The sequence below is a fragment of the Lepus europaeus genome, chromosome 6 (genome assembly GCF_033115175.1).
Source record: "Lepus europaeus isolate LE1 chromosome 6, mLepTim1.pri, whole genome shotgun sequence".
Lineage (NCBI taxonomy): Eukaryota > Metazoa > Chordata > Mammalia > Lagomorpha > Leporidae > Lepus > Lepus europaeus.
In genome coordinates, this window is record NC_084832.1 from 66,655,256 (window position 1) to 66,668,698 (window position 13,443).

At 50.1% G+C, this 13,443-nt stretch overlaps 1 protein-coding gene across 1 annotated transcript in view; it reads left to right on the plus strand.

The window, feature by feature from the left end:
• Positions 1-10,624: 10,624 nt before the first annotated feature.
• FOXO1 (forkhead box O1) overlaps positions 10,625-13,443 on the plus strand; it is a 101,533-nt gene continuing 98,714 nt past the window's right edge. Inside the window, exon 1 of the mRNA XM_062194332.1 lies at positions 10,625-11,583. Coding sequence (XP_062050316.1) covers positions 10,933-11,583 — 651 coding nt within the window. The 5' untranslated portion in view covers positions 10,625-10,932. The remainder of the gene's footprint in view (positions 11,584-13,443) is intronic.

Sequence of the window (13,443 nt, forward strand, 5' to 3'; positions counted from 1 at the left end):
TATTGACAAAGGGCTACGTGAGCTGTAGCCAGCCACCCCGTATCCTCAGCTCTCTGCTCACGCCAGCCCTGGCTGGAGGCGGCCGAGGGACGCCGCTTCGCTGTTTCCAGAGGCCCTGCAGTTGGGTGGAGCCATCTGTTCTTCCCCCACCCTCTTTCCCAGGTCTCTGTGGGGCTTCCAGGATGGCTGTGTTTACAGTGAAAAGTGAAAAATCGAGTCGCGTTTCAAATGTATAGATACCAAAGAGGAGAGACAAGACAGGTGAACATGGGATGATTGACTGGTTTTGCTTCCCTTGGTTACCGTGTACCACTGAGCATCCAAGTTCCACCTCTGCGGATGTCTGCCCTCAGTGGGATGCCCAGAGCAGCGCTCACTGGTCCTTACACCTAGAACTCCTGGTTTCCCCTTTGTGATTGGTTGGTAATTTAAAGTGCTCTGGGTAGAGTGGAATGCAGCCTCAGGTGAGCTCTGCCTAGCCCTGGCTGGCTGTGGTCCCAAGCCGCTGCCTGTTCCTGTCTACCATGTGAGGCTGCAGAAGAGAGGCTGGAGAAAAGCTTAGCTAAAGGCTGTTCCATTTTTTCTTCTTTTAATGAAAACTTGGGACATTGACACCCGATCCCACCCCATTCCTGCAGTCCGTTTTTCTAACAGTGCTTTAAAAACAGTTCCAATATTTTGTGTTCACTTGGCCGTAGAAGGGGAGATTCCAAATCACAGTGAGACTATCTTCCAAATAGAGAGGAACACAGGGGGTTGCTGTTAGTTTTGTTTACTGCCTCATGAAAGCAAACTTAACGGCTTTGACCAATTCCCACGTCGGTACAGTGGTGGAACCAAGTGAAGCACTACTGCACCATTGATGCTGTAAAATAGATGTTCATTTTCTCTAACTCCAAGCTTCTGAGGGAAGAAAGACTTTGAGAAAAAAAAAAATCCAGTGCTGATCACATTCTTTGGTGGGGATAGAGCTGAGTGTGTCTGTTGAACTTGGTTTCCTGTGCCTTGATTCAGGATAAGGAGAGCACTGGAAAGAGCCCAAGATAAACCCACCCTCTGGAAGGGCTGCTGGCTCTCGTTTTATATAGTCTGAGGCTGTCTGTGGAAAGAAGCTAGTGCCAATGGCTTGAAGTTCCCTATATCACTCCTGTTACACAACAGCAAACATCAGCATCATGGAGGTTTATGCTGTCTCCAGGCTTCCCTCATGAACATAAACTGTCCTGGGGTCAGACAGAACTGATTGCTGACCACGACATACACACACACACACACATATGTTCAAATGTCAATTTACTGGGGGAAAGGTTGAAAGATCACATTGGAGGCAGAAATGCTGTATTAAATAGGAGATGAGCTGTGGGTTTGGCTCATGTTAGGTTCAAGTCTGATCTATAATTAGATAAGCTTCCAAGATAGACTCTTATGTAAATTTATTAGCTCTTTTTGTACCTCAGTTTCAATTTCTTTAAAATGTAAATGAAAATTATCTTTACATTATTGGTTTGTTTGTACGATTGATTCAGATAACAGCTGTAACATGCTTGATCCATAGTTATTGGTGAAAAAAATAGAGTTTCTATTAACATTGGCACATAAAGAAAATAATCTCTATGTGTATATTCTGGTTCTTGGCAAAAAAAAATGGTCTATGGATTAGAACTGAAAGCATTTTGAAACAAGATATAGGTATCGACTTATGCGTCATCTTGTTTCAGATGCAAAAATCTGAAAAACAAGAGGAAGAGAGTTCAAGGGGCCTGGTCTTGGGCTGAGGGATGATTTTTCCAGGTTGGAATCTTCCAGAATTCAGGCAGGCAACACAACTGTCAAACGTTCTGTTTTCAATTTGTTGTCGAAAACACAGAATTATTTAAAGTACATATGGTGTCACATGTGGCGACAAATCCATTCTTCCTCCAGCACCGAATCAGCAGTCAGCTAACTAGAAATTCAACTTTTAAACGTTAAACTTTAGAATATAGAATATGTCTTATGTTTTAAAGGCTGTATTTGCTGCAAAATAGACACCTGATATCCTGGAGAAATACTCTATTCTTTTGTGGCACGGCAGACTGTGTATGGGTGGGCCCCGTGAGTCAGCCAAATGTGAAATTTGATAAACTCTCACCTCTTGCTTTTACACCCTAACTGACACAGTGACGATCTATCATTGCAAAAATACACGGAATTCAACCACACAGTCATGACTTCCCGTGATTGATGTTATCGACAAATGACAAGCAACATGGTGAGTTGCTGTGGAAGGCTGTTTCTTCTTCCTACCTTCTTCATCAACTACCTATCTTCCTCGGTAGTTTGTTTCCAGTCACCTTGGACTCCCTTTCCCTGCTATAATGTTTTGAAAATAGAGTGATTAGATTTTTTTTGAAAAAACTGGATTCTTATAAAACAGCAATTAATTTTTTGCTGCTTAACTTGAACATTCATGCACACTAGTTTTCCAAGTAAATAAGTAAAATGCCTTGTTCAACTTCTTTTCTGCCAAAAACATGCTGCCATCTGTGTTCTCCATGGTAGCATTTTCCTAGTTAATACATATGTCCCCCTCTTCTTTGGAAGCATGTGAGGAGCTTTAATATGACAAGAAGCAGAAATAAAAGAGTGAAAACACATTGTGTTTCAAACATGGATTCAAGCTTCAGATTTGTGACATTCGGAGAACTTGAAATTTCATGTGCCATCGTTTAATTTTACAGCAAATCCATGAGTCCTTGATGTTAGAAAAAATTCTAATTCTAATGTGGATGCAGTTTGAAACTTGGGAGAGTTACTGTGTTATCTCAAAGATGCTTAAGGACCTAGAGACTAATGCAGGCTGAATTTCATGTAATAATCTGAAAATGTCCAGTTAGAAAAGGTCATGTTGTGAAAGGCAGCACAATAGAAGTCAGAGGTTCGGTCTGAACACTGGCAGATCTGAATTCTGGTCCCAGCACTTCACCAAATCTGTAACCCTTGGACAAAGCACTTAATATCTCAAAATTCTCAATATTGAGATATTCTCGATACCCTGTTTTTTTGACCTGAAAAGTGAGGGGATTTACCAAAAACAATCACCCACAAATCCATCATCCAGACACAGCCACAGGTAACATTCGAGCTGACAGCAGTTCCTCTGGACCATTTAAATATTGTGTCACCAGGGGTCAGCATTGTGGTGGGGGGGGGGGGGGGGGGGCTAAGCCACCCGCGGAGATGCCAGCCTTCCATATTAGAGTGCTGGACTGCAGGTTTGAGTCCCAGCTACTCTGCTTTGGATCCAGCTCCCTGATAAGGCACCTGGGAAAGCAGTGGAGGGTGACCCAAGTACCTGAGCCCCTGCTATCAATGTGGGAGACCCAGATGGAGTTCCTGGCTCCTGGTGTTGGCCTGATCCAGCGCTGGTGGTTGAGGCCATTTGGGCAGTGAACCATTGAACAGAAAATCTTTCTCTCTTTCTCTGTCATTGTGCTTTTCAAAGAAATAAATCTTTAAAAAACAAAACAAACAAAAAACACACAAAAAAACACAAAAAAAACGGGCCTGTGCCGTGGCGCAGTAGGTTAATCCTTTGCCTGTGGCACCGGCATCCCATATGGATGCCAGTTCAAGTACCAGTCGCTCCTCTTTCAATCCAGCTCTCTGCTATGGCCTGGGAAAGCAGTAGAAGATGGCCCAAGTCCTTGGGCCCCTGCACCCATGTGGGAGACCAGGAAGAAGCTCCTGGCTCCTGGCTTTGGATCGGCTCAGCTCCGGCCATTGTGGCCATTTGGGGAGTGAACCAACAGAAGGAAGACCTTTCTCTCTGCCTCTCCCTCTCTGTGTCTGTAACTCTACCTCTCAAATAAAGAAGTAAAAAAAAAAAAACTTAAAAAAAAAAAAAACTGTGTCATTAGAATTGTTAAAATGGCATTTCAAAATCTTTGTCAACACTTTCCTTTTAAAGGATTGTGCAAAACTGTAGGTTACAGATGTACCATTTTCTATTGGTGGTTATTTATGTTATATACTATTTATTTCAGTATTCTTGGAGAGAGTCACTAACTCCTAAAGTGAAGGAATTGAGTTTATTGAATCTGACAAACATTGACTCTTCACAACAGAATTGAAAAGGAATCTCTGGGGGTTGGTGCTGTGGCGCACCGCCGCCTGCAGCGCTGGCATCCTGTATGCATACCGGTTTGAGGCCCGGCCACTCGACTTCCAATCCAGCTCCCTTTCCTGGGAAAGCTGTGGAGGATGGCCAAAGTGCTTGGGCCCCTGCGCCCATGTGGGAGACCCAGAAGAAGCTCCTGGCTCCTGGTTTCAGATAGGCCCAGCTCTGGCCATTGCAGCCCTTTGGGAAATGAACTAGCAGATGGAAGATCTCTCTCTCTTTCAAATAAAACCTAAGAAAATGAATTTCTGGTTCATGCCTCTCTTCTGTTACAAGTTAGAAGGCATCAATCATTCTTACCTGTGATAGATAATCAGTTGTAGCCTCCATCCCTTGCGTACATAGAGTAAGATCATTAAACCCCAAGGTCTAGTGACCAGAGCTCATGTTCCCATGCCTGTTGATGGCTCATTTATTTAGCTTTCCTACATCCAGATTTTATTCAAAATGACTATGATATTTGTATTTTTCCTGCCTTAGCATTTCTTATATTTATCACATAATCTTTTTGTATAATTTTTCCAAGTAAATACTGTCAATACCCATTGCTGATTATAGAATAACATAATCTTAACTTTGATATCAAATATCATGTCAAGGAAAATATGCAGTTTTTTAAAAAAGATGTATTTATTTATTTGAAAGGCAGAGTTACAGAGAGGGAGAAGGAGACACAGAGAGAGAGAGATCTTCCATTTGTTTGCTCACTCCCCAAATGGTTGCAACTAGTGGGGCTGGGCTAGGGTGAATCCAGGAGCCAGGAGTTTCCCCTTGGTGTCCCACATGGGTGTGGGGGCCCAAGGACCTGGGCCATCCTCTGTTGCTTTCCCACTCGCATTAGCAGGGAGCTGGGTTAGAAGTGAAGCAGCTGGGACTCAAGCCAGTGCCCATATGAGATATTAGCACTGTAGGCTGCGGCTGTAACCCGCTCTGCCACAGTGCTGGCCCCAATACGTGGTTTTTGGTCTCAAGAAATTTACCATCAAAACAATGGACTCCAGGGACTGACATTGTCGCACACTGGGTTAAGCCACCACTGGTAATGCTGGCATCCCATATCAGAGTGCTTATTCAAGTCCTGACTGCTCTGCTTTGGATCCAGCTTCCTGTTAATATGCCTGGAAAGGCAGCAAATGATGATCCCAGTGCTTAGGCCCCTGACACATGGGAGACCCAGATGGAGTTCATGGCTCCTGGATTTGGCCTGGCTCAGCCCTAGCTGTTGTGGCCATTCGGGGATTGAACCAGAAGATGAAAGATCTTTTTGTCTATGTCTCTCTGCCTTTAAAAGAAATAAATAAAATTTAAAAATTCTTTTACTTAATACAATGGACTCCAAAAATGCCATCTGATATGTATGTAATAAGTAACATTTAAAGAAAATCATTCCTTGAGAAAAGCGAATGATTACTTCTGATATTATTACCATTTAATAGATTAGCTTTTGGAACACTTAAGGTTTTGTTTTTGTTTTGTTTTGTTTTTAAGATTTATTTCAAAGGCAGAGTGACATAGAGAGGAGAGACAGAGAAAACGAGACTCTTCCATCTACTGGTTCACTCTTCAAATACCTGAAACAGCCAGGGCTGGGCCAGGCTGAAGCTAGGAGCCAGGAACTCCATCTGGATCACCCATGAGTGGCAGAACCAAGTACTTGGGCCATCGCCTGCTGCCTCCTGGGCACATTAACAGAAAGCCAGACTGGAAGCACGTTGCAGCTGGAACTCAAACAAGACACTCTTATATGGGAGGTGGGTGTCTCATGGTCACCCATGGTGCCACAACGTCCATGCAGACACTCAGGTTTAAAGACCCGAGGCTCTGTATGTGTGTGTTTCCGGATCATTATTTTCTATGGGCAAATGGGAGAAAGGCTATTTTAGAGTCATAGCAATATCTCACAATAATTCAGACAAAATATTGGAAACGAACAGTTGTTGAAGGGAACGTGAAATACGGAGGGACGTGCCGTGACTAAAACCTAAGCATGCAAAAATTTTCACTTATTTTCCTGGACTGAAATGACCTACTCTGAGGATTTACACCTGGAGCCCTGTGTTGGTGAGAGGCCTGTGCAGAAGTCTCTGCCTGGGAGTTGATGAAAGGCAACCATCTCTCATCTTCCTGTCATGGACAAGGCAGCAGGTACCCTGAAAATCCAGCACAGGAAAGAGCATCCCATTGGTTGGTGAGATGGTCTTTGTGAGGATAAATTTCCCTTTTCATTTTAATTGTCCTTACCTGACATGAAACATTTTTCCTTCCCTATTTTCTTCCCAGTTGGCTACATTCAGCAACTAATAAGTGATAATCATTAGAAAGAACCTTCAAAGCAAACCGCAACCACAGAAAATACCGCAGGAGCAAAGAAATGAATTTTTCCTCTTTAAGTAGAACCAGTGCTGACCTAAATACTTTGACATCCTCCTGAGAGGGAAAACATTAATTTTTTTCTGTCCTTTTTTTCTAAAATGTATATTCATTTTTATGTAGTTGAAAGGCACAGCAACGGAGAGAGAAAAACACAGAGAGAGTGTGTCTTCCAGCCACTGTGTCACTGCTCAAAAGTCCACAATGGCTAGGGCTGAGCTAGACCAATGCCAGAAACTCAATCTGGGTCTCCCAAGTGGGTGGCAAAGACTGAAGTACTTGAGTCATCAGCTGTTGCCTCCTAGGACAGGTATTAAGAGGAAGCTGACTGGAAGTGGAGGTGAGACTCCATCCTAGGCACTCTTGGGTGAGATGTGGGCATCCCAAGAAGTGACTTAATGCTGAACCACCACCATCTGGCCCCAACACTTACATTTTTGAGTAAAAAAACAAAACTACGTATTTTATATTCTTTTTTCTCTTGTTATCATATTTTTGTCATTTTGTGGGTGTGTCTGCTTTCTTAATCTTTTAAATCAAACCTTCATTCAACTCAGTGGAGTTCATAAAACTGAAATTACTAAGATCTGTGGGTTGACTAAAAGGAAATACATCACAGAATTACAGCGACTTTAGTCATATTGGGCTAACAAGATACTTACCATTTTCTGTGTATTGACAAGGTTACTGATGGAAAAGCAAGAAATTGGGAGTGCTGGCCTTGACACCACCCACCACTGTATGTGTAACCTTCAGTAATCATTTTCTATCCCTGCCTCTTGTTTTTTTAACCTTTAAGTCAAAAAGGTTCAGAGATGATCTCCAAGTTCACTTTCAACTGTTATTTAAGTAAATATTTATTTATTTATTTATTTGAAAGACAAAGCAATAGAGCAAGGGAGACACACAGAGATCTTCTATCCACTGGTTCATTCCCAAAGGGTTGCAACAATGGCCAGGGCTAGGTCAGGCCAAAGCCAGGAGCCAGGAACTGGTGGCAGGGACCCAAACACTTGGGCCATCTTCTGCTACCTTTCCAAGTACAGTAGTGAGGAGCTGGATAGCAAGTGAAACAGCTGGGACTCAAATCCATGCTGCTAGACAGGATGCCCAGATTGCAGGCAGTGGCTTCACCCACTGTGCGACAACATTGGCCCTACTTTCAACACTTACATTTTGTGGGTCTCCCTGAAAAGGTCGGCTTGGTACAGCACTTATGGAGGGCAATGTGGCAGCATCTTTCATAAGAACAAATGCATATACATGCTGACCTGGTGGTTCCCATTTCTGGAAATTCTTCCTACATACTTGAATGCATGAAAAAAATGACAGTTATTCAACAATTCCTCACAGAATAGTTTGCTGAAGACAGGGAAAAGTCAAATGTTTAGCAACACCCTACAGATCAATAAATTCATATTTATTTATTTATTTTAAAGATTTATTTTATTTACTTGAAAGGCAGAGTTTTTTTTACAGAGAGAGAGATTGATCTTCTGTCTGCTGGTTCACTCCCCAAATGGCCATATTGGCTGTGTCTTGGTTAAAGCCAGGAGCTAGAAGCTTTTTCTGGGTCTCCCACATGGGTGCAGGGGCCTAAGGACTTGGACCATCTTCCGCTGCTTTCTCAGGTGCCTTAGCAAGGAGTTGAATTGGAAATGGAGCAGCTGGGACCCAAACCAGTGCCCATATAGGATGCCAGCATTGCAGGTAGTGGCTTTACCCACTATGCCATAGCCCCAGCCCTTAAATTGATATAGAAATACAACAGTATAGTAGGCAATTATGGAGACTTTTTCCTATCTGTTTAAAAAATATTTATTTATTAATTTGAAAGGCAGAGAGGCAGAGAGCCATCTTCCATGTGCTGGTTCACTCCCCAGGCAAAGTGGGAGCTGGGAACTCAAACCAGGTCTTCCACTTGGGTGATAGGAATCTAACTACTTAAGCCATCACATGCTGCCTCCCAGGGTACATAGCAAGCTGCACTCCGAAGCCAACTCTGGACTTACAAATGCAGGCACACCTAATAGATATGCCAATGCCTGCTCCCAAGTCAAATAAAAAAAAAAAAGCTAACTATGACATTTAAAGAAACAACTGGGCAGAATAGCCTCAAAGATCAAGGATTTCGGGAAATTGTGTAGGGAAAGCCCCTTAACAAAATATTCTCCTCTCACCCAGGCCCTGACAAATAAGATTGGAAATGAAGGCCCAAACTGCAGTTGGCCGAGAACGACCCACTGGGGCACTTTTGTAGGGTGTGACTGTCCGAACCCCGCTGGCTTCTGCACAGCCTAACTGGAAAGGCTGGGGTTACAGCAGCAGTACAGGGCCAGGCCACCTGCCTTCGAGCTCATCATCTGGGTTACTGAGGTCCCCTAGCGGCTGGCAGAGGAGGGCCGTTCACATTTCCGTGAATGTCAGCCACCACTACAAGAGCATGGGAAGCAATCCTTAACCGCAGTCCATCTGGCTCACCACTCCCACCCTACCCGTCCCCAAGAATCAGTACGGAGTTGCTGGACAAATGGATTACGAAGACACAGGGGCCCGGACCAAGAAAAATGATAGTGAGACTACAAAGGAAGAAATAAATCTTTCTTCTAAATCTTTTCTAAGAAGCCTGCTTTTCTTTTGATCCTTTTTTTTTTTTTAAATAGAGGAATTACTTAGGTTTTTTTTTTTTTAAGACTTGGCAGCAGTCTTGTGGACAAGGTATTTAAAACCCTAATGTCCATCTTCCATCCTGAAGTGTTCCCATCCCTCTGAAAGGAATAAATAAATAAATAAAAGCAAAACAAAATAGAACTTGAAAACTGTCTAATGCTCCCTGAAGACACAAGGGTAATTGTGTTCCCACCCTTGGCCCCACTGCTCCCGGACAGGACGTCCCGGACCTGGAGCCCAGATGGAGCAAGGTGGGGAGGTGGGGTGGCATTGACTGACGGACGCAGCGGGCAGCCCCACAACCTGGGGGTGGGGCAGCGCTGTGGTCAAGGCTTCGGTCTCAGCCCCTCTCGCGTTTTTACTCAACACTTCATCACTTCTAAATAAAAAAGGAAGTAAGCCAACTGTTACACTTAATTACGGGCAAGGAATAAATGGACAAAGTGCTCGCTAACTTGCTCTGCCGAGCCCTCGCCGCCGCCGGCCCGGTGGACAGTGCAAGGCCGGCGCGCTAGGGCGGAGTGTCCCAGAGGATAGGAGACCCAGGGACCCTGTGCTTGCCCGGCCCTTTCCCTCGTTTCTGCCCTTTTCGGTCAACAATGGCAGGATTCGGGCCGGACGGCCAGCCCCGGGGGCGGCGCGCGCGGGTGGGTCCCGTGCCGGCAGGGACCCGACCACGAGGCCCACGGTCCCCCGGGGTGGGGACGGGGAGGCGTGTGCGGCCCGAGCGGGGGCAGCAGGACTTGACCGAGCGCGGCCAAAGAAAACACTGCACGAAAACAAACCCCGCCGACTTCCCCGCGCCGCGCGGACCGCGTGGGTGGAGCGGAGAGGGGGCGACCGAGTGGAATTCCGCGCGGCCGCCTCCACCCCGCGTCCTGCCCTGCCCTGCCCCGGCCTGGGCGCCGAGCGGAGGTCGGGGCCACGGCAGCCGCTCGTTCCGCTCGGGCTTCGCCAGTCCTCGGCTCGGCTCCCCCGTAGTAAACAAAGTGTCGCCGCCGCCTCCACGTTGGTTTGCCTCTCAGCAGTCAAAACAGTAAGAGGGCGAGAGACTCGCAGAAATACTCGAGAATTACCAGAAAATAATCACAAAAAGAGAGAGAACGTGCGAGTGCGCCAACGAGAAAAACACCCCACTACCCCCCTACCAACCCACAGCCGCCTCCTCGTGGAAAGCCGGGCCCCGCCCCGGCCCTCGCCCACTGGCTGCCTGGGCGGCGGAGCCGCGCGCCCATTGGCTGCGCGGGCTGTCCGTCGGGGGCGGGCCGGCGCGCGCGCCGCCGCGGGCGGGGGGCGGTGGCAGATCCCGTAAGTCGGGCAGCCGCGTAGTTGCTGCCGCCGCCGCCGCCGCCGCCTCCAGCGCATTCAACAGGCAGCTGCGCCGCGCTCGCGCCGCCGGCCAGAGCGAGCGGCCCGCGGCGTCCGTCCGTCCGCCCGCGGCCCTGTCAGCAGGAGCGCGGCGCTGGAGCTGCCCGGCGGCTCTGGCCAGCCGTCCTGGCGGTGCAGCGAACCCGGAGCAGCCTTGGATGTTGATGGACCCACGAAGTTAAGTTCTGGGCTCGCGCGGCTACTCCGCTGCTCCTTCCTCCCGGTTTCCGTCGGCTCGCGGCACTGACTGCGTCCTCCCCCCCACCCCCCCAGGATCTCGGGCCAGCCCTTGCGCCCCCTCCGCTCCGCGCTGCGCTCCCCCCCTTCTCGGCTCTCCGGCGGCTGGGGGAGGGGCGGGGGTCACCATGGCCGAAGCGCCTCAGGTGGTGGAGATCGACCCGGACTTCGAGCCGCTGCCCCGGCCGCGCTCGTGCACCTGGCCGCTGCCCAGGCCGGAGTTTAGCCAGTCCAACTCGGCCACCTCCAGCCCGGCGCCGTCGGGCGGCGCGGCCGCCAACCCCGACGCCGCGGCGGGCCTGCCCGCAGCCTCGGCGGCCGCTGTCAACGCCGACTTCATGAGCAACCTGAGCCTGCTGGAGGAGAGCGAGGACTTCCCGCAGGCGCCCGGCTCCGTGGCAGCGGCCGCGGCGGCGGCGGCGGCGGTGGCGGCGGCGGCCGCGGCTGCCGCCACCGGGGGACTGTGCGGGGACTTCCAGGGCGCAGAGGCGGCGGGCTGCCTGCACCCGGCGCCGCCGCAGCCGCCGGCGCCCGGGCCACTGTCGCAGCACCCGCCGGTCCCCCCCGCGGCTGCTGGGCCGCTCGCTGGGCAGCCGCGCAAGAGCAGCTCGTCCCGCCGCAACGCGTGGGGCAACCTGTCCTACGCCGACCTCATCACCAAGGCCATCGAGAGCTCGGCCGAGAAGCGGCTCACGCTGTCTCAGATCTACGAGTGGATGGTCAAGAGCGTGCCCTACTTCAAGGATAAGGGCGACAGCAACAGCTCGGCGGGCTGGAAGGTGAGCGGCCGGCCCGGGGCGCGGTGGGGCAGGTGCGGGGGTGGCTGGGCGGGTCGCGCGGGTGGCAAGTGGCAGGTGCGGGGGCTTGCCCGGGCGGAGAGGAGGCGCGCGCGCCGCAGAGTTGCGGTGGGACAGGGGCTTGTTGGGGGGAACTGAGGCGTGAAGAAAGTGCGTCAGGACCCGGGCGTCGGAGCGGGCAGGAAAGTTTGCCAGTCGGAGAGAGAAGGTTTCGCGCGGAGCGGCTGCCCCGTTTGCCTCCCGGACCTCCGGCGGGGAGGGCGGCTCCTCTCCGCCCTCGCAGCGCGGGGCCGTTTCCGCCGCGCCGGGCGGTGGAGGGGGCGGCGAGGGGGGCACCCAAACCGGGGCGGGGGGGGCACGGCTGCAGGTGGAGGGGACCGCCTTGCGACGGTGCGGGGTCGGCCGGTGCGCCTTCGGCTTTGTTTTGGTTTTGTCCCGGGTGGCCTCGGGTGCGGGGGGCCCCGCGCGCCGAGCCCGAGGGAGCGCCTCCGACACGTGCGCAGGGGCGGCCGCCGCCTGCGGAGCGCCGGCGCCCGGCCGCGCGGGGCGAGCTAAGTTCAAGTGTGACCCTCGGCGGGGGCGGGCGCCGGCGGCGGCTGGGGAGGGGCCGCGGGCGCAGGAAGCGAGCGCCTTTAAAGGGCCAGCGCGGCGGGCCGGCCCCGGTCCACGCAGGGCAGCGCCCCAAACATGGGCTTGGCCACGGTGTGAGGCTAATAATTAGAAACACGGAGGCAGGCCCGGGTGTGTGTGTGTGTGTGTGTGTGCGTCCGCGCGCCTTTTCTGGGCCTTGCCACCTCGGTGTTCTGAAGCGCGGGGGCGCCGGTGCGGGCCGACGCAGGGGGTTTTGTGACCCTTGTGGCCGGGGAAGTCGCAGAGGAGTGCGCGTCCGGGCCACGGCAGGACATCCTGAGCGAGGCTGGCAAAGACTGGGGCGGGGGGTGGCTGGCGCATCCCTTCCCCGCCCTGAAGGCCGCGGGAGGACGCGCTCGGCGCGGGGCCCCCGAAAGGTGACAGTTGCTCACGGTTTTGGATGTGAAAAGGCTCGCTGCTTGAATCAGACCCCTGCCTCGCCTCGCCTGGCCCCTTAGCGTGACTGTACGGCGTACCACGGAGTGGTCTTCCCCGCGCGAGCGTCACGGCGACCGGCTCACATACCCTGTCGCTTCTGTGGTTAATGTGTCAGAAAGGTCAGCTTCCTCACATCTCACTGAGGTTCCTTGGAGAAGGGGTCAGGACTGACTTTTAAACACTGTTGGGAAAAATAATCACTTATAACCTCATTAGTAGGCACTACGTGCAGTTCTGCCAACTGGTTCGTAAAAGTAAAGTGCCTTCTTGCTGTAGGCTCCGTGTATCTTGTATTCTCAGTCACAAAATCAAGACTGTCAAATCCAATTTCACGTAGCATTGGAATTTAAGTACTTGACTGACTTTCTCATCTGTCCATCCTACTTAAGCTATTAAAAAGCGTTTGCAATTAAAAACAGGTTTTTTTTTGGGCATTCAGTACTTAGCCATTCTTTCACGTCCTTGGAAATGGATACAACTTACTTCAACTTGCTGGAGTAGCTTTCTTTAAAGATAAGGGCAGTGTTTCAGGATATTTTTAGTTTGCCTCTCAAGGCATTGTCAAGGTATTCTGACACTAGGAATATAACTTAGAACTTTTTAAGGCTTAGGCTTTGTATGTATGTAGACTCTAAGGTCATATCACCCCCTTAACCATTTTCCTAAGTTCTTGTTTTAACATTTTTTTTAAATGCAGGTATAATTTTGTATTATTTTAAAATTGTCCTTAGGAGAGCTATTAAGTGCTGAGTAGGGACCGTGTGCTGAGTGGCA